The following is a 21,951-nucleotide window of genomic DNA, read 5'->3' on the forward strand; positions in this document are numbered from 1 at the left end:
TCTGGGCAGTACTTTTTCCTAGCCAGCTGTCCCCTGTGCCCCATCTCGGTCTCATGCCCTTGGCTGTGGGGAGCAGAGATGGATGTCAGCAGTGAGCACAGGTGTGGGATGTGCACCCAGGCAGAGGAATTCCTCTGCTGGTGACAGTCCTGGGAGCAGGTAAATGCAGGTAACTTGTTTGAGAGCAGGTAAATGAGGTACCTGCATGGTTTCAGTTCTGAAGTCTGATGATATTTGGGCAGCTCAGGGGGTGTGCAGAGGGACACTGGGTGTGCCAGTGAATACTGAGGGGATGTATCCAGAACTGGATGATGCAGTGGTTGGAAATTTCTGCTAGACTAATGCAGGTACACACACTTGGGATGGGGATATTAGTTATAACCTAAGAGTTATAGCAGGCTTTCCCTGGTTGTAAGTCCTGAAAATAAGGTTCAGTTGTTCCCCAACCTTCCCTAAGAGGTATGCTTCGATTTGAACCAGAATTAATTCATGTGGGTTTCCTTTGCCTTCAGTCATACTGAAGGTCCTGCTAAATAATGATGGTGGTTCCTGCTGCTTTAAGAGTTTGGGATTTTGGAAACATCCCCCAAACAGGCTTGACAACTTGAATACCAAGTTCCTGGAGTTGAAACCCAGTGTTAGTAGGTCAAGCAGAACTGAGGCTGAGCAGTCTGTACCCGTATTCAGCTCCCTGATCATCTCTGATTCAGAGGTAGATGAATTCATAAAACATGTACACAAAGGAAGGTTGCCAAGCAACTTGGAGGCTGAAACTCTCCCATCAAGCTATGAAGGTAGAGAACAGGCAGCTGAGATGATTTGTAATGTTCACCTCTTTGCTATAGGTAACAGTAATAATGCATATAATACAGAAATATTTAAGAAAGGAATATCTCATTGATAATTCTGGAAAACAACAGCTGATCCTGCTAGACTGTATTTTGCCTCTGTATTTTTGGAGCATTTAGCCAAAAACAGGCACAGCAAGGAGACAGCAATCTGGGGTAGGGGGAGATGGGCAGGGAAGAATTATTCTATCTTAAGGCAACAGAAAGTCTGACAACTGGTGGAAAAATTTTAGGAGGGGAGAAAAATACCTGTCACAGATTATGCCTCAGATCAGGCTCATTGTTTTCTGTGATCTCAGTATTTCATGTTTTTTACAAATATACTTTAATATATTCATTGTACATCGCACCATATCCTCTCTTCTCTCTGACTTCGCAAAACTCTGCAGCCTTGGGCATGTCAGATGTATCCAGGACACGATGCAGCTGTGACATGCATGGAAGAGCTATGTGATGGTCCTGTTTACCCATCATTTACTCACAGAATAGCCTGTAGTGGGCACAGCTAATTAAATTGGAAGGAAAAGTTTCGCTTTCTTGATTTTTCTCTACTATATCCCAGGGTAATCTTGGCCCTTTGATCTGTGTAGTGCTCATGGTAGTCATGCTGTTCTTAGACATAAAGGAGAAAAAGAAGCCTGTGTCTTAATGGCCCTGGGCTTGTGCAAAGAAAAGAGGGGTATGCAGGGGCACAGCCAGGAAGTTTCAGCCCAAGATCCAGATCTTGACTGAATTTTTCACATGCTGTGTACATAATTCCCTTTGACTCCTTTAAAAATCCTAGCCCTGTGTCATTTCAATGCCCTGTCCCTTTACAAATGGCATGGCTCAAAACTCAACCTGATATAATTTAGAACAGCAGCCCGAGTCAGGGCATCTGGAGCTGCTTTTCATTTCCTTTCTGTGGTCCCCTTGATGAGGGACACTGCTGAGTTAATGGGGTTTTGTTGTTTTCTTTCAGGCTTCTCATTCCCCAATTGATGTCACGATTAGTGACATCAAAGTCGCCTCTTTGTGAACCTTGGTGATGACATGACTAGAGGAGGACCCTTAGAGGCAGCAGATTAAGCAGCAAGTTAGCATGACTGGAAGAACAAAGCTCTCATTTTCATTCATATATCCACAATCAAAAATGAGTGAAGAGAAGGAGGGATGGGAATTAGGTGATGCATTAGTAAAATTATCATTCAAAGGTTCTTCGCTGGAAGTTTTGCAAGAGGAATCAGTGGTTCTTTAATCTCCCACCTTGGGTATTGTTGATGCCATGTTATATTCTGGGCATGTCGAAATGTAACACAGTATAAGGAGACATGATTTGTTGGATAAGGCTTTATGTAGCACAAAAAGACTCCTCTACTTTCCCTTTTTATTATTTACATTCCCAGAGAAGGTTATGTGCAATGTGAGCTTTGCAGAGATAAATGGCTAACCTGAGCATTCTGGCAGCTTCCTCAGAACCTGGAAATGAGCTGCCTAAGTGCTGGCCTGAGGATTCTGAAGACTTGAGCTCAGTTCTGGTCCTGGGAGGAGGTATATGAGAGAACCTGAGGTTGTGAGTCCTTAAGACAGGTTTAGCAGGGCATGAGAAATTGTACCATGGAGCTCTAAAAGAGCAGAAAGAGAAGGACATCTGGGCACCAGTATAAACCAGTAAGCTGTACGGGGTAGTCCTGAGCTGGTCTGGTCAGGACTGCAGCTATGGGGGTGCTGGAAGTCAGGAATGAAGGGAAGCAGCTGAACTGAGTTCAGAGAACTCGACTGGTGCTTCCAGTTGAGCGTGGAACATGGCAGGCCAGTGCTCTGTCTACTCCTTTCATGAGCTTTGTTAATAGCAGTTAGCACAATATTTCCAAAGTAACTGGATATGCTGTAAAACAGGTTTGGGCCACTCCTGCTGTTTTCCAGGTGTTTCAAGAGTAGCAAGTTTTATGGCCATGTCATCAGCTCTTTGCTCTATTTGCTGCTTCATTAATTTTCACGCTGGGAGCACTCTGGGGGAGCAGCATTTGGATGTGGGATTTGGCTGTGATGGCTCCTGTGAAGGGAACAGACAGTTAACAAGCTCTGTGGTTTCCTTGCTTGTACAAAGCTTCCTTATGACTCTCCTGTGGGTGGGATGTCAGAGCTGCGGATGTGCTTGGCAGGAGGGGATCTTTCAAAGGAAACTTTCACTGGAATAGAGAGATTTCCTTGGCTGGACCTGCAGGCAATGGGGCCCTCCAGTTGTCACCCACAGGAGAACAGTGTAGGTGATCTCTGGTCTCTTTCCCTGCCTTCATGTTTCCTGGGGTTTAAAATCTGGACGCTCCAGGAGCTTTTCCAACATTGAGTCTAAGTAAGATGTGCTTGACTTTGATGAGCCTTGAGAGAAACAGCAGAACTCAGGTCTCTGCCAGCCCCGTGCTATTGCAATTAGTAGAATTATGGCAAATTGTCCTGGGTTTTTGACATGAGAAAACTGTTGCTTAGAGGTTTTCTTTTAATTTTTCTTACTTTGACTGAGGAATGAGCCTCTCAATTGAAATGCTGAGCTCTGTACCAATATCCAGAAGAGGTAAGAGTTGTTAAAGCTGTATTCACCAATTGCAAAAGAGAGCACATTTTATTTTGCACTATGCTATTTACAGCTGTTGTCCATTAGAAGTCCTCAGGAGCCTCATTCCCAGCTCAAACTGCACAGCCCCGTAAGTTTAGCTCAGCAATGAGCCTGCAAAACAGCACTAAATCATGGTGAATGGGACAAAGGAGAAAATGTTTGGAAATAGCAAAATGCAGCTGATGTCTTTGTGAAATCTGGTTTTTGTTTGTTGCTATTATAAGGCATTACTAAGGTAGATGGTAATGCACAATTAGCTGGAGAAGAATAGAACTAGTGTACTTTAATTTTGGGGGAAAAAATCAGAATGCCTTGTTCTGCAGGAGCTAAAGGAGTCTTTTGCAGTCCATAAGTGCCTAAGGAACTTATGAGTACACACTGATGAAAATGCACTAACCCCTCCAGTATGGAGAGATGTAAGAACGATAAAAGCCTAATATGTGGGTATTGAGAAACAGAGTCCCAGTTGCTTTACTGGACCAGAACAGGATTGCTCTGTATGAACTCTGAGCTGGGAGAGCAGTTCACCCTTCTAGTGCCCACCAACTGCTTAAGAGGGAAGCATGGATGTGGGATTATTTCCAAATCTGAGTGTGTCCCTGTATGATGTGACTAAACTGGGCTGTAAAGTATATACTGAGCAGAACTGTGCAGAATATACAGTAAAGGAGAGAAATTAATGCTTATTCCTTGTTTGAATGTGAAATGAGAAATTTCACCTGTATTCCCAGCTCTGACACAGCCTTTTCTTGGTCGGACGAACAGCTAAACAGCTCTTTAGTACCATCTATATTTTTGGGGAAGGTTTTCTACATCCCTGTTTTATTATGATTGATTAATGATTTGTAAAGCATTTGGAAACTGAAGGATGGCTTTGGGAGCTAAGGGCAAAGGTATGTAAGGTGCTAATTCAGCATTTGTTTACACGGGCACTCAGCTGATGCCTTTGGTTTTGCATTCTGCCCTGTTGTCTCTCCCAGTTCTGTCACTGGGAGCCTTCAGTTCTCCAAGGGAACGGAGCCTGAGCTCTGACGTTGCCTGATTGAGTGGGACAAACTGCCCTGGCACGGCTGTGATGCCCTGACAGATAAAACTTTCCACTGAAGTAAATCTGTCAGGCTGACTTGTGATAGTGAATGCTCACAAAAGGATCATTTAAAGACAGATAATTGCCTTCTCCTTTCCTTTTATTTTCTGTGTATGGCAGGTGTCTCCTTCTGCCTTCTCCTGTTTCTTTGGCCCATCCCTGAAGTGTGCTCAGCACAGATGGGATCTTCAAAGGATCTGCTGTCAAACTTGGGTTTTTTTCTAAGCATATGTATGCTGAGAGTTTTTGGAGACTTGTAACCAGACCAAATGTGTTTAGTGGCTTTTTCACAGGAACAGCAAATAACATAGCTGATAACAAGGAAACTTTTGCTGTTAAGTTGCAAGTCTGTTTTGAAATAGGTTCAGTAGAGATTATCAATGAACTGTTTAGTAAAGATTCGATTTACTCTTTGTTTTTTTGTTATTTTTGTGGTTTTTTTTTTTTTAAAGCAACACCCTCAAATCCTCTCCCCTTCCTCAGATTGGCACAGTTTATGTTTCCCCTGCATGAAAGTAGTGCTAGAAACAAATGAACTCTTCTAGTTGCAACTTCTGAAAATCAGCCTTTCTAATCTGAGTGAGCATCTAAATTTTATATAAATGAAAAAGTCTTTCCACCAAAAGCAACAGCTTGCCTTAGCTATGTGCGTTGTTACTTCTACCTTTTGTTGTATTGTTATGAAATAATGGTTGGGTTTGAGTACTCAACCTCTGCTGCTCTGGTGAACATATTAGTCCATTTTCTTTAATTATATCAGTTTAGTTCAATTAATTATGATTTTGACCCTACAGCACAAATTATTTCCAGAGATCAGGCAGCTTGCTTGTGCTTGGAGCCCCTTTTGGGTGGGCAAATCTGCTCAGATATTTAGAAAGTTCTGAGTTGTTAATAGTGAAATACTGAAAGTGGAGCAGGACCTTAGAAAATTAAATCATTTCTTGCTGCCTTTTAAACCTTAATGGAATTTGATGGGATCAAACTTTCAATAATTGCTAAAAAGTATGGTAAAGCTATTTGGAGAGGCAGTAACCTGCACCTGCAGAATGCTTTCTAATGGTGCATGTAAAGACTTAAGTCATCACAGAATAAGCAGAGAGATTGGGATGAAACAGGCTCTGTGGTGGTTCTGAGGACCAAATCTGTGAACAGCTTATAAATAGCACCTTGAGAAAATATCTGGAATATCTAGGGATGCATTTTCCTTAGAATGAGTTTTGGATTGTTACCTAAGTCCAAAAGGAATAAAATCCACTTGCAAAGATCTTACTCTCAAAGAAAATCCCTGCTTAGTTTAGGGGTGTTTTTGCTTTGTTTTGCAGGCAACCGTCCTTACGTGTTCCTCACAGCCCGTGTTCACCCTGGGGAGAGCAATGCCAGCTGGGTGATGAAGGGGACCCTGGAGTTCCTGGTGAGCAGTGATCCCATTGCTGAGCTCCTGAGGAAATGTTTCATCTTCAAGATTGTGCCCATGCTTAATCCTGACGGAGTCATCAATGGCAAGTGAGTTGTGAGGTGCTGATTCTGGGGGTTGTCTGTGCACCCAGCAGGTCTCACCTTCAATGTTTGTGCTGGGAGAATTCCCTTTGCCCCGTGTTTTATTCATCCTGTTATCAGTCCTGTATGGAAAATGGGAATGTGAGACATGGCCTGGAGTGCTGTCCTGCTTTTGTCAGGTGTGTGTGGTTCTGCACTGTCTGTGGTCACAAGATCTTGCAATTCCCTGGGAAGAGTATTAGTGGTGCTGGGGACACAGGAGCTTTACTGACAAATGGAGGTTTATCCATTCTGCTAAAACAGCAGGGCAGAATACAGCTGCAAAGCAGATATGCTTGGGAAAAACTGGCTGTAATTAATGCTTTGTATAACCTGGTGGGGGGAGGATGAATGAGGATTTCTTAAATTTTCACAGAAATATTTCTGTATAGTGAACCTTCTTCCTTCTCCCACCTTCTTTTCAATCTTCCTTCCCACGTTTCCTAAGAGATGCTGAATCTGATCTTGGGAAATATTGATTCCTTTTTGCATTCTTTACCTTATACCCTCCCTCTCCACCCACACTAACTTCCCTCTCCCTGTACATGACTGGAAAAAGGTACAACTCTGCTTCTAATATGTTGAGCTGCAGTAAATGTTGTGGGAAGCCTTGAAGAGGCACTAAGCTAAGGTAGGCTTGCACTTTGCTGGAAACCAAATCTACTGCTCTCTGTGGACAGTGGACTTTGTTCACTTTGGGTGTTTGTGGAGTGGCAGTGAGTTAACAACTGTGTCCCCAGCTTATTGCAGAGGAGCAGCTGACAAATGTAAGAGCTGAAAGGTGGGCTGAAACAAGCACTGGAACACAGCAAAATGTAGAGGAACAACTTTCCTTAAGCTACAGTCCCACACCTGCTTTGGGGCTGGGTTGTGCTGAGTGTTGCAGGAACAGGAAAGCAAATCCTGAGTAACAACTGCATTGAACTGGGTTTCAGACTCATTTGAGTTTGGGGTAAGTGCTTCACCAGGGAGCACCTTGGGCTTTTCTGACAGTCTCTAGTGTGTGAAGTCACAGCTTTTGGGCTGCTGTGCTCCCCAGGGCCTGGGTCTGCCAGAAGTCTGGGAGGATTGTTGAGAATAGCTGGGTACTGCCCCAGGGTATTCAAAGCCTCTCTTGGCACCAAATGCTTTCTTGATCCTCACAGACAGAAAGAAAAAGAAAAACAATTCTTGTTTTTCTTCAAAAAATGTCTTTTCCCCCTTATTTTTTCCTCTCAGTATGCTTAGTTAAATTTCCCATCAGATGCAGGAGTGCAGGGAATGGCTGACCTTTTCCTCCAGCTGTCACAATCAAGTGTAGCAGAGAAGGGACCTTCAGGAGGGAGAATGTAGCTCTTGGTGACCCCTGAATGAAGGGTATGGCCCAGTCCTGTGTCACACAGGAGGGAATTTTGTGTGCTGTGGTGCAGATGAATTTGAACAGTTGTTAAATCTGGTGATGAGGAAAAGTTTTACTGAATCTTAAATGGATAGGACCAGGAAAACAAGGACTTGGCCACGTCTCCTTTACTGATCATTAGGCCTGTGGAGGAGATTAAACAATTCCTTCATGCTTTTAATTAAATAAATCTCTCTTGTGAAGCCTCCCATGGCCCACATATTCTTGTTTATTTATATGTATGCTTTTTAGTAGCCTTGGTCCCACCTATATTAAATAAATAGTTTTGTTCTGGGCCTCAGGTTTACTGGTAGCATGCAAGAGTGTGTGTGGGTGTGTAAGAGCATGTGGGAGTGTGCAAGAGTTTCCACATTCTTCCTCTTCCTTTACCTGATTTTAATGTTTCCTTTTTCTCTTCATCTGATTCCCATTTCTCACTCTTCCCTCCTGTTGAATCAAAGAGGCTTTTCATTGAAAAGAACTTGATGAATTTTGTAAATTAATGAAGCAATGAGTGGAGATGGGAGCTGGTGAGTCTTTTTTAGATGAAGGGAATTTATTGGAAGCTGCATGATTTCTTCAAAGCCATGGGGTAACCGTACTAGCAGCTAGGTAGAGGAAATCCTGATTTTTCTTTTGGAATATAGTCATGGACTGGTCTTTATCTGTTTTAAAAACATCCTCTTCCCTCCTGCACCTGCCCTCACCCAGCACAGGCTGATGAGTAAGCTTTGCTTCTCCAAGGTGAGGCAGGTAAGATTTTCTGTCCCTCCACTTTAATTGATCCTCTCTGTTCCTTGTTTATTCAGGGACTTTGTGCATTACCTCCTCAAACCTATCAGAGAAAAGCTTCATTTTTTTTGACAATTACTGAAATAAAGAGATAGAAATGCCCACTAAAATCTCTTCTAGAACAGTTTTCTTCTGCACACTCTCAAAAACTACAAAGGAAAACAGGAGTGTGCTCCCACTTAACCCTTGGAACCTTCTGTTTGGAAGGATGATCTTAAGAGGAGAAGAAGCAGCACATTTGTCTCTATACCCAAACACACTATTTGTATAAATGACCTTTTTCTCTCTTCTATTAATGCTTACTCTCCTGAATGGACACATCGTGTTCCCTGGGCAATAAGAGGCAGAAAGGATCAGGGACAGGAAAAAAGAGCTAATGGCTGGTCTGAGGAGTCAGTTTGTGATGCTGAGCTGCATCCTTAAGGACTAAATCTTGAGGTGATGTCACACAAAGCTGTACAACTGCAGACATCCCCCCTTCTCTTTATTGCTTCTCTGTGGTCAGAGGGTTGAAGGAGAAGTTTAATTCTAAATTGGTGCCATGCACTCTGCAAACACACTCCAAAGGCTCTCTCCAGACTGGTTAATCTATGATGTGTCTGTTTCTCTAAGGATGGCTCAGAGATGTGAGAAGGCTGGGAAAGGAGTGGTTTTGAATTAAAGGAATCTGTCTCTAGGAGAGAAGTGCTACAGGAGTCTTGTGCTGCTCATTGACATGCTCTATGAATCTGTCCCCATGTTTTCTTCAGAAGTTCTGCACCTAAATTGTCACCACCTTGCCAGAAGTAGTTGGGTAGGCATATGTGGAAGGCAAGGCATACTTGGATAAAAAAATGAGCATTTTGTAAATTGTGAAAGACTCAACCCTCAGTACACTGCTGTGCTCTGAGACACACATGGAAAGGTGGCAAGAGTGTGCACTGGTGCTTTTCTTAAAACCTCAGAGATGACAAAGGTGCAAGTTCTGTGAATATCTGTACTGGAATGCTTGGTGGCTCTGGGAGGTGGAGATGAAGGGTCAGCTAATTTTCCTCGATTGGAGCAGAATTTTTTACAGCTCTTTGCTGCTTTGGAGCCTCGGGTGTTGCTTCTGTTGCCTTCCTCTGAGAGAGCAGTGATGGATTTGAGAGCTTAGGGGTACCAAATGTGGCTAGTGCCTGCACAGCACGAGATAAAATATGAGCTGCAGTATTTCTTAGCTCTCATTTCTGTGAATTGTTCCTTGGTGGAACAACCAGAAACGGTGTCTGGCCCTGCACCACACACTTGTCTGAGTTCCTCTCTGCTGTGGAAGGTGCCCCAGTTTCATCCAAGGCCCTTTATGCTGTGCTGATGTGACAGCCCATCCTTGGCTCTCCTTCTGTGATGAACGTGCCCCTGCAGACAGCTGCACCCCAGGACTCTCCCTTCTGACAGCACTTCCAGTGCAGGATTGTTTATTCCTTCCTTTATCAGCCAGGGCTGCTGGGCCCCCTGAGTTATTAGCTCTATTCATTCATTGTCAGTGTTTCCTCCTTCGTAAATATGCCCCCATATGTCTCTGCTCCCGAGGAATATGCTTTCTTTTCTATTTACTGCTTTTCCCAGGCCCCCACCTCCTCATTGCTCTCTCCACCCAACGGCCCAATAACAGCCAAGGAGATAAATAAGCTCCATAACTCTTCCCAGCTATTATTTTTTGTTGTTGTTGTTGTTGCCCTGCATGGTAATATATATAATAACAAGGAAACAAATCTTATTACTAAAGTAATTACAATAAATAAAAAGCTGAGAGGGGAGATGGAGGAAGGGTCTGTCAGGGGAGTGATTGCAGTAGGATTTTTTAAAATTTAATTTACTTGAGATGTTCTCTGCCACTTTGCTGATACCCTGCTGAGGGGGGCTGTGACTAATTAGCAGCCAGCTGTTGTTTTAACACCCTCACCTAATTTATAGTGTGCCTGAGCCTCTAAAAGAGGAGCCTGTGCAATATCATTGTCTGTGGGACTCAGCACCAGCCTTGTGTCAGTAGTTGGCTTTATTGCTTGGTGGTTTTGTTTCTCAGAAGCTGTATAGCTGGAATTTCGGGTGCTTTGCTACAATTCCTTTTATCTTCAGCATATCCCATGTGCTTTCAGGAGTTTGACCCAGAGAATGAACACAATTTGTTGCTTATAACTGCTTGTCCCAGTGTCCAGCCTAATAACTGATCAACACAACTGCTGCTTTTTGACTAAGAAGTGTGGTGTGGGCAGGATCTAGGGTTTGTTTAAATTCAGGGGCCTCATTCCTATGTTGGCAGGTTTCACATGGAAGTACCATATTTTTCTTGCTAATAGAATGGAGATTGCAATAACATCTGTCTTCTAAATAGTCATGAAATCTAATTAGTTAATGGCCATATTAAAAACTGGAGGATCCAAGGCATTGTTCCGCATTTCATCAGTCCCCCAGCTGCCAATTGCTAAAGCATGTGCAGTCTTTGTAAGCTCTGAAACAGTAAAGGTGCCCAATGAGTTGTGTGTGTGTCCCTGTGCTCTTTCCTGTACAATTTATGCTGCTGATGCAAGGTCACCTGGAAATTTTACTGCAAAAATCACTGGGTGTGGGCTCAGTTACTGCCTTGGACTACTAAACACTTCAGCTTCTAGCCTTTGGGAACTATTTACTTTTGGATAGGTTCTACCTTGCATTTTCAAGTTAGAATGAGTATTAGATATGAATAGGTTGTTCCACAGGCTCAGAAAGGAATCCCTTTGTTCTGCATTCGTGTCTGTTCTCCTAACTGATGATGTGAGTTTGTAATCACATGTGTGCACTCCTTTGAAGACATTTTCAGGAGCCAGGAGACTGGTGAACAAAGCTGGCTTTTAGTAAAGTTAATGAGATGATTGAATTATATTATAATTCTTGTTAGCTTGATTGTGTGTCATTATCCCTTTTGTTTGTTATTGTGCTTATTTGAGTCCCATTTGAGGGATATTATTCCCATCACAATTGTGCCTGTGCTGGGCTCTGTGGAGAGACAGGCAAGGAGCAGCTGGTGCCTTGTTAGGGCCTGGTGCATTATTGCCACGGGCTGTGCAGTGAGGGATTGGTGGGAATGAAGAGGATGCTGGGCTGTTGGCTCCATGCAGCCTGACCCAGCATCTCAGCCCTGGCACTTCATGGAGCTCCGAGCTGTGTAGTTGCAGCTCTTCTTCAGGTTTACACCCTGGCACAGGGAAAGTGTCCTGATGCAATGACTCCCACAGCCACCTGATGAGAGTTTGTGAAGGATCAGTATCACCAGTGCAGGAACTGGGGAAAGGTATTAAAAATCAGGAATCTCTCTATACCTTTTTTTGGGATTTCCAGGACATACATGCAAACCCTGGCCCGGCTGGCTGCATAAGCTGATTTACACTGAGGTGTAATTGCTGCTGAACTTGGATGGTACCTTGTAGCTGATTTTGGTATATGTAGACATCAAATACCAATATCAAAGCTGAATACTTTGGAATTGAACTAATATCACAAGTAAAGGAGCTCTTTTGAGCACCCATCTGAAGATCAAGTCTGTTTACCTGAGTTAAAAACGGTTGGAAGCTACAGATGTAGAGATGGAGTTGTTATTCATAGGATGGGAAAGAGAAGTCCACAAAATGAAATTGTAAAAACTTCACTTTTATAGATGCAATGAAGAATGTCCAGTACTTTACTGCAATATCCACACTACCTGGAAAGCTGAAATTGCCTGGGAATGAAGGTTATTGTCTCCTGTAATATACCTTCATATATTACCCTGTGTAATAAATCAGGCAGTTTCTTTCACCATGAAAACTGGACATCCCTGGAGTTCCAAGTGACATTTCTCATTTTATGTGGCTATTTGGCCCTTTTAAGTATTAAAACACATAATTTTTTTGTGAAATATGCACTGAAATTTTTGAAAGCTTATGAACAAAAAAATCAGGAGCTTAGGTTTGCAAGTGTAAAGCTGATTTTCCATGACTTTGCTTTTAAAAAATTCTATGCTGGGTTAGCTTTGTGTTTTGGCTAATGTTGTTCTTTAACTTTTTTATTTATTTGTGTATTTCTCTCTCACTTTTCCCCTTCCTTCTCTTTGGAATCTGTTATTCAAATGTAGCATTAAAAGCTAGCAAAATACTGTGATAGGAGAGGGGATGTAAAATGACCTTGGGTTGGGGAAACAGACTGGCAAGTGGAAATGGTGTTTGTAGAAAAGTGATGAAGAGCCTTATCTACAAAAATAAGCTTCATTTGAGAGCTCATGTTTTCAAAATTGCTGTGCAAAAATGTACCTACAGAGGTCCAGCTGAAGTTGAATTGTTTACCTGTGCACATGGCTTGTGTGATTGCACATGCAATTGGGTAATTACACAGACAAAATTTGCTCCAGTGGTTTCAGCAAATTGCCATCCTAATTTTATAAACCCAGCTGAATGTCCCACAGAAGCATCAAGAAAATAAAAAACAGAAAATTGAGTCAATACTGCAATGAGAGGGTGAGAAATCAAAACCTTCTCTGCAGCCTAAATGAGCAGCACTGCTGGGAGTGAGGAAAAAGGTGCAGCACAGTTTTAATCCTGCAAAATAGCTCAGAGTCTTGAAGGGGTAGAAAAAAAAGGGCTCTTGAAGTTGTATAGCTCAAGTTTGAGCTGAGGGGAGAAAATAAAGAAGCAGGGGGTGACAGTGGCAGGGAAAAGAGCTGCAGTGGTTGTGCACCTTGGGTCTGTGCACACAGCTCTGAAGTTTGTGTTTGAGCACATCCTACCTCCAGGATACCATAACTTTGGTAAGGACTCTCAGGTAACTGTGCTGGTGTTTTCTGTATGGAAACAGGGGTGATTTATGATGTAAAATTCCTTGGAAATTATGCTGTATTCAGAGTGCATAAGTGAGAAACTTTTCCATAGTGTTTTAGAACTGGCTTATTGAATTTAACCAGTAGTTGTGTCCTTATTTAAAATTGTTACATGTTGCATGATATCCCCCAGGATCCTTCAGTGTCTGGGAAAGCAGAACACAGAGAAGTGGTAGTGGACAATGTAGTCTAGGTCCTAATTCACCTTTTTGATTGCTCTTCTTTGTCTGCCACAAATAACAGAGACTTAAGGACTCCCATCAGTTGGAGAAGAGCTGCTGTATTCTACTCTGTATGTATATATGTATATGTCATAGAATTCCAATAGGAAAAAGGATTTATTGCTAAACATACACACGTAACAATTCCTAATCAGGTCAGTATCTTCATGTAATGCAGTTTTGTGGTTTTGTTGGGAGGGTTTTTTTTAAGTTATGAGGCAGTAACAAGGTGTGAGTGTAAGAATTCTTTCCAGCTGCATTCCATGACAGCATGTAGCAGTTTCCTTCCCTGTTTCACATGTTGTCCCATTTTTCTCCCAAAATGCTCATAAGCTCAGGTTTTAAAGGAGAGGGAAGTACCAGTCCTCCCAGGGACTCTGGCTCTCGTGGAGCACTGCCTAAAGCAGAAGTTTGGTTTTCAGTTCTAGCTCCTGGTCTGTGGTGTCTTCTGCCAGCAGTAACAGGAATGACATTAATGAAAACACACTTCATGATGAATATTTCCTGTATTCACTGTCTGTTGGATAACAAAAGGTCATTAGCATAAAAACAAAAGGCAAAGATTAAAAAAGTGATGATTTTTCTGTCTTCCCTCTAACAGTTATGGCACATAAGAGGGTGTAAAGTGCAAAGGAGCTGAACACTCATAAACTATTTTAATACCATTCAGAAATGAGAAGAACCAGGGAAAGAGGCTTTATGTGGCCACATAGTTTATTGCATTAATCAGTCATTTCTACAGTGCACTATCATGACTTGAAGTCCTTGCTCCAGTGATGCGAAAAAAAATTGGTGATCTCCCATCCAATTTTCTAACAGATCTTGGTCTATATAATCGAAATCTCTAGTACCTCGTTTGAGTGGCAGTGAATTCTATGCTTAGATGGATATAATGTTAGCCAAAGCAGGGCTGGATTACATCTGTGAGAGCAGAGAGGTGACACAAGGTCTGAACGTGAAGTAGAAGGAGCTGTGGGAGATTAGGACTAAGCTATACTTCTCATGGATATTTTTAGATGACAAAAATAACATATTTTGGGTTATACTGAGATCTCTGGAAAGGCAGCTGACACTTTGTGGGTTGAACCATCTGCATGGAATAGCCAAACCAAAGTCTGTAGATTTACCTGTCAAGTGTCCTGCTGTAAACCCATGTAGAGGCTGAGCCTGGCAATTCAAGGACAGCGAGAGAACAGTTGTTTTCCCCTCCAGAACATGCACGTTACATAAAAGAGAGTTTGCTTTTGAATAACTTCATTGTCTGGTCTTGTGCACATGCTGGATTTCAGGTTGAGAACAGCTAAGTGTTTGAAGTCACAATAATTTCTGTTGCTTTCCCTGACATGCAGGTGAGGGCACCCTTGAACTGTGCTACTTCTCTGTCTATCTTTAGACAGCTTTGAATGGGATGTAATCCCATCCAGCATGTAGTCTATTCAAAAATCAAATAGTGTCCCTATCAATGGCTTTGAGCTTTCAGGCTCATAACAGTGATACAGCTGGGAATGTAAATAAAAAGGAGAATATTAAGAAAAAGACTCTGTTGCTCTACTGTTGTAAACAGTAGAAATACTTCAAATCAAAGTGTATCTTTTCATTACACAATTTCTTATCAGAACAAAAGCCCAGCTCACGGCTGTTATTTATCACAGAATAACAGAATATGCCAAGAAGGTCCCATAAGGATCATCGAGTCCAGCTCCTGGCCCTGCACAGGACACTCCAAGGGTCACAGCATATGCCAGAGAGTATTGTCCAAATGTTTCTTGAGCTCTGTCAGGCTGGTGCTGTGACCAGTTCCCTGGGGAGTCTGTTCTGGTGCCCAGCCCCTCTCTGGGTAAAAATGTTTTCCTGTTATCTGACCTAAACCTGTGACACTGACAGACCTGTAGTTTCTGGGGTGCTCCTTCTTGCCCTTCCTGAAAACTGGGACAATTTTTTGCTAGCTTCCAGTCATCTGGAACCTCTCTGGATTCCCAAGACTACTCAAAAATCATTGAGAAAGGTTTTCCAATATCAGTAGCTCTTTGAAGATCTTCAGATGAATCCCATCAGGCCCCATAGATTGTAGGGATCCAGGTGGAGAAGCAGATCCCACACAATTTCGGAGTCCACCTGGAGTGGATCATTCTCTAATGAACTGTCTTTGACAGTGTTAATTGCTTTCTCTCTGTTTTTACTGATGAGTGTCTGTTCTGGCAGTGTGGACTGATGACAGAAGTTTATTTGTTATATCTTTGCTCTCAAAGTGCCATAACAAAGCACCTGCTTTATTTTCAGGTGTTGCTTTCTGCCCCTCCTTTGGACTTGGCTCTTTCATAACTGATGGACCCATTGCCTTGTGAATGTTGTGGGTTTCTGGTTTCAGGCCATTGGGTAGAAATTGTGACAACCAGGTCTGCAGCAGATGTTGCAAAGCACAGAAAATAAATCACTTAGGTGCAATCAACCCCCTTCTGTTTTGTGTTTTTCCCTGAGTATTTTATTAATCTCTGAGAAACACATGTGGCAGCTCCAAAACCATCATTTTCCATGCAGTCTCAGATTGAGTTGGTCCCTAAAGAGCAGATATCTAATTCTCCTCAAACTAGATATGGTGCAGGTACAACTCTGTCATTGCTAATTCTTGCTCAAACCTCATGGAAACCTAAATAAGGAGTTAGATTTGAGGTTTGCCAAAAGCTCTGAGGTCCAAATGATACAGTATTCTATGCATGTAAATGCATATATAATGCTAATAGAAACCATTTTGATCCAGATTGCCAGGATTGAAAGGATGCAGTTGCGCTTGAAAAACAGATATATGTGTGCATGCACAATTACTCAAGCTGGGGTTTAGGCATTTAAGTGGCCATTTGTGCTCTCATTTTCAATTATGATGTTCATCCTACGAGAATGGGTTTGTGCAAATCAGCAACACAAATATGCATATGTTTTGGTGTGTGCTACCCTAAAAACATGTTGCATTACTTGGACATAAACTTGGATTGATTTCTCTTCTTTTCCCTTTGAAATTTCTATTTTAATCTGAGGATTGTGAGCTGTGGTGGCTGAATGGCAGATCTTCAGCAGCATGATTTCCTTTTCCAAATGGTTAACTCTTGTAATTGTTTCTGTATTGTAAGATAATATTTCCTACTAACAGTTATTTAGGATAGTGTCACGGCAAGCCATAATTCAACCCCATTGCCTAGTGGCCCAAATAATGACCAAGGCTTGCCCCTAGCTGAATTATCATTCTTATGCTCCCTCCTTTCCCTACATGCACATAAACAAGTCTGTCTTTATGCCAAACTCTGATAGACAAAGGAAAGCAGAAGCAATCTTGTTGATTCAGAGCTCTATCCTGCAGCTTCAGGGAGAGAGCTGCCTATAGGACTACAAAGGCCTTTAAAGGATTTTTTAGTGACTTAGCTCATAGGCTTTCTGGAGGCTCAATAGGCTCTTATTTTTTCACATTTTTAATATATCTATATAGTTCATCTACTGCAAATATTCAAGAGAGGATGAAGATATCCAATCTGACACAGAAATGGAAGGCTATTAGGCTGAAGCTGAACTGCTCAAAGATCTTCAGCACACTGACATTTGCACCAAAAATAGGAACTTTTGAGTCATCTGACTTATGACAAGTGGAAATACTGCTTTTAAAGAAGATTGTGTTTAATATTCCTTCTGTTCTTTGAGAAAGAGTAGATGTTGGGAAAGGACAGTAGCAATGTGAATGTCACGGAAGGATGAGGCTTTGCCAGTAAACAATTCCTGAGGAAAAAACTCATGTTTAAGTTCCTTTATATTAGTAATCCTATTAAGGGTTAGCATAATAAAGGTTCATTGATTAATTTTCAAGCTGTAGCTTGCCTGTGATCCTTTTGGAAGGAAACTATGTGAAATGGAAATATATTAAGACTATATGACAATGACCCAAGGAAGTGGGAAACCATGTATTTTAAGTCACTTATTGTGATACCAAATGACATCTTAATTCTTGGAGTTTTAACACCATTCATGCTGGGGGAGTCTGTGAATCACTGGAAGTGATATGCAAATTTATCCAACCTGGGAAATGGGTCTATGATTCATGCAAGTTTGGGTCAGGACAGTAAGCTTTGTAACCTGCTAAAAGAACGTGAAAAGGAAGGTTATAACTTAGATTTTCTAAATGGTGATTCACAGACAGGATGGGTGGTAGGACAATTTGCCTGGCTGGATGTGGGAGCTGTGCTCAGTCATGGATCACTCAAGGACACTGGAACTAAAAATGATCCTGTTCTGGACTCATCTGGAGGAGTCATGGATGCCCTGATGGTGCTGGGTGTGCTGTGCTATGAGCAGGGCAGGATGAGGGAGGTTTCTTAGAGCAAGCTGAGAAAAGGGGTCTTACCCTGTTGCAGGAATGTTTTGGGACTAGAAATGAAGAGTCATGGCCTTGACTATTTCACACTGGAGAGAGGAAGATAACACTGGATGAAGTGTGAGTGCTCCAGGCAGCCCAAACTCGATATTAAACTTAATTAACCTGAGCCAGGCTGCATCCCATCAGGGTCATGGAAAAGTGTGGGTGGCTCATGCTTCCTTTGCCATCTGTGGTAAAGCTCATGAGACTGCCCAGAGAGTTTTGTGTTTGTGTCAGAGGGACAGAGAGGAGCAGTGGCTCCAGCCTCCTCCCCTCTCCTCTCAGGTGTCCCCTGGGAACTTGCTGAAATCTTGCACTGGCAGGTGAGTTCTGGTTAATTTAGGTAGCCCAAAGCAGGACCCACTGGATAATCTCAAGAGGCTTTCCTTGAAGCCTTCAATGCATTTTGTACCCTTCAAGGGGTGCAAGAGATGAGATAGGTGTCCATTAGGCAGCTGAGTTCAGGAGCTTATCTGCATTGCTTTAAGCTTGCTTCATTCACATCTGCCCATTAGAGAACCTTTCAGCCCATTAGAGAACCTCTTTCCTTGAGTGGGAAGAAGGAAGAATTCTTATTCTTAATTCCCTAATAACTCTTGGTTATAGGCTGCTTTTTCTTTTTCCACTTCAAAATGTCACATTGGATTCCTGATGGAATTAGAGATTTTTATCTTCCTTCCCTCTGCTAGACCTCTGACTTTTTCTGGTTTTCTTCCACACTGAAGACTTAATTTCTCACATATGTGAGACAGTGAAAATTAAACAAACAAGCTGGCAGATAGACAGAATGGTTCTTCAAGTCTGGAAAGCTGCAATGAGCTGTGACTTAGGAATTACAGTGCTTCATATTCAAACTTTTCTTTTTGATGCATTGCGGTGGCACAGAAGCTGACAGTGACATATGGAGGAGGCCACCTTAGCAGGATTGAGGCTGTTATGTGATAAATGACATGGTATGTCAAAGGACTCCTGTTATCCATCATGCTGGCTTCTTCTCAACACTCTCCAAAACGAGAGGCAGCTACACAAACAGCTGGGGGAAGCTGTAGGTAGGGTCAATGGTGTGCTCAAAAGACAGCATATGAGAGCTGGAAGTGCATGTTCTCATGGGCATAATAGCCTCTGAGTCTTGAGTTGAGAATTTTGAAGTCTTTTTCTGCTGAAACTTCCAAAGTTTACATCTTTGTCAAGAATAAACCTCAGTTTCAACAGTTGTCTCAAAAATCATGAAGACAAAAGTTTTCAAAAAGCCACCAAGTTAAGTCCTAAACATCTAAGCTCTCTGTAAAAAAAGCCCGTTTAGAACCATGTTTTGGACTGGAAGCAAGGTTCTGACCCCTGGTACATCCTCAAAATTTCCCTCTTTCCTCAGATTTCCTCTCTTTTTTCCTTTCACCTCTGTTTGGTAGTTTGAGTCTGAAACGCAGTGGAAAGGAAGTCCTGATCTGTGGTTTCCTAAATGCATGAGAGATGGGAAACACAGGCGCAAGTGCTGTTATGAAAGTGAGGGTGATTAAAGTGTCTTGAGGGAAGGAACAGGGCTTTGACTCTCTCTGACACAGGAACATTGTCTGTAGGACACTTCCTACTTGTTCTGACCATTCAAGTTCAGCAGTAATGGGGCAAGCTTTTGCAGCTCTGTGTCTCCCACTGTTGGAAAGTGTGTGACTTGATCTCAGACTTCTTCTCTCTGTGTCACATTTAGCCCAACAGTAGGTCTTTATCTTTTAAAATTCATTTCAGACTGAAAGATGGACCAGTGGCTGCTCAGGAGGATCAAAGGATGTGGGGCATAACAGGCACCTGTCCATTTCAACCTCCTTGAGTCCATATCTCTTTTTTCATTAGCCATAATGGCTGTTTTTTCCTCTACATGATTAATGGACTCTCAATAGCTATGTAGTCTATAAACCTAGACAAGATGTCTGTCTCTTTTGATCCCTGAACTCCTAAAAGCCTGAGTCTGACTCTGCTTAAATGGTACTTATGTGCCCACATGCACAGTAGTAATTGCTGCAAAATATCAAATGTCACCATGTGACATTTCATTCATAACAGTTACATTTAAAGGAAAGGCTTTAACTTGATGATTCACCAATGGCCAGTGTCAAATTATCTGGCATGGTCTTCATGTTACAAGTGTCAATCAACAAATTAATTAGTCTGGAGATAATTTAATCAGAGCCCATCAGTGTACTGGTTTAAGGAAATCCCCTTGCTTCCAGATTATTAGAGTAGCCTGACTGCATATGGGATGAAAGCATAAACTTGGAGAAGGGTGGCTACAGCTTCCTTAGGCCTTTGGCAAATCCTTCTCTGGGAGGATGGAGTTGCCAGTGCCTCAGGTGCATCTGTGCTGCAGTTCAGTGCAGGACTTCAGGTTCTACAGTTCCTGGAAGCTCCTTCCTAGAATAAAATTTGCTAAACACAAACCAACCCAAATACATAGGTAAGTCAGGCCCCTCTAGCTCCCAGTGCTGCTGTGCTCCACTTCATTTGACAGTACAGATTTTCCTTCACAAACTCTTCATGTGATGAGACACTTATTTCAGATGTTGACCCCTATCAATGACCCCTCACTGGGAGATCAGGTGTAGAGAACCAGGCTATTATCTGCCTTCCACTCACACATTTCTAATCAAAGCAGCCAATTTTGCTAACTCCTATAGCTGAAGTCACAGTGAGGCAGACCTGGCTGAGTACAGAGAAAAGAAGTGCTTGGAATGGCATAGTCAGGGTTAAGAAATCTAAAGGGTAAGGCTGAAAAAGAAAAGTTAAGCTGGGAGAAAAGGTGAACAAGCAAAGCAGGGAGAAATTGTAAATTCCAGTTTCACTTAATATAAGAAGTCATAAGAAACAATAGAGTGAAGAAAAGCATCTCTGTACCCTCCATGCATCTCTCCATGATCCTTTAACTCACTGCAGTGAGCACTGGTAGAATGCTGTAATGTATTCTGCTTTCAGTGTGTGTGCTTAACACAAAATAGGTTACAAAACACCACACAACAATTAAATAAAATCCAGAGCAGCTATGACAAGAACATACTTTTCCAGATGTTGTGAAGGTTAATGTTTACTCCAGCTATGGCACCTTTTGAGTTATTCTGTTCCAGATGTTGAATTCTGACTAAACTCAGACAACCCTTGGAAGTGTGAGCCCTGTGCACTGCCTTCAGAAGAGGAGCAAGGCCATGTGGCATCTTCTGCTTTGGTCTGCAAAATCTATAGCCCAGGCCATGAGCCATCACTTTTGTCATTACCTGTCATCAGAGGAATCTTGTTAAATAGGGCAGTAATCCTTGATGATGTATCAAACACTTGTGCTGTTCCCTCCCTTGGAGCACTAATTTTTGTTGATAACTGCTTCTTGCTTACCTTCCAACATGATGTAGAGGTGTCACTTTATTGTATTTGAATGTTTTAACTGCATTTCAGTAACAGATAAATGATGCCAGTGTCTTGTAACCTGATGGAGCAATCTGTCAACAGATTAGCTTACAGTCACAAATGATGGACTGGCATCTCAGGCTGGGTAGTGAAACTCAGCCTTTGATTTTTACTTTTCTTCTGGTTTAAAAGTCTGGTTTAAAAGTGGCTGTAGCCACTTTTTCGGACTGATAGTGTTGTATTCTTAGCTCTGGATTGAAGAACAGCTGTTGTCTTCAGTTTCTTCATGTTTCACTGTCTGGTTTATAATTATAGTCTACAAATTGTGTTGTATTAGAATTTTTGGTAACAAGGAGTGTGTTGAAAATGAGATTCTCTTCAGTATTTGCAGGAGACAGGGAAGGAAAAGCAACATTGTCAGATGATGAGAGTGTTGTTTTTCTCATCTTTCTGGGTTTTTGGTGCAAGTGTTTGGCATTTTTTCCAGGATTCCAATCCGATGTTTGCCCAGTGCTATTTGGATTTGCAGCATGAACTTTCAGCCAAAACCTCCACAGTGCAGAAGCTTATTAACCATAGGAGACTGATATTAGCAACATTTCCAGAGAATGATCTGGTTTCTCATTTGTAATTCTGCTCTGTGGGGCTAATGCAAGATGCTCTAAGCAAAGTCCTGGGTCTCTGTGTGTAAACAAAACAATACTGAGAAACCTCCAGAGTACCAAGCTAGTTTCTCTTAAGCTTTATACCTTTTCAGTTATGTGAAAAGAAATGTAAATATTTTGCTTGTTTTTCCTTGTTATCCCAGCATATGGTGTTTTTTCCCTTGCTTTACCCCCACAGGGAGTTAGATCCTAATTTTTT

General features: G+C 42.1%; 1 protein-coding gene across 1 annotated transcript in view; it reads left to right on the top strand.

The window, feature by feature from the left end:
* AGBL1 (AGBL carboxypeptidase 1) overlaps window positions 1-21,951 on the top strand; it is a 267,540-nt gene that overhangs the window by 96,812 nt on the left and 148,777 nt on the right. The window contains exon 18 of the mRNA XM_058847276.1: window positions 5,854-6,034. Within this exon, the coding sequence (XP_058703259.1) occupies window positions 5,854-6,034 (181 nt within the window). The remainder of the gene's footprint in view (window positions 1-5,853; window positions 6,035-21,951) is intronic.

The sequence above is a fragment of the Poecile atricapillus genome, chromosome 11 (assembly GCF_030490865.1).
Source record: "Poecile atricapillus isolate bPoeAtr1 chromosome 11, bPoeAtr1.hap1, whole genome shotgun sequence".
NCBI classification, from domain to species: Eukaryota; Metazoa; Chordata; class Aves; order Passeriformes; family Paridae; genus Poecile; species Poecile atricapillus.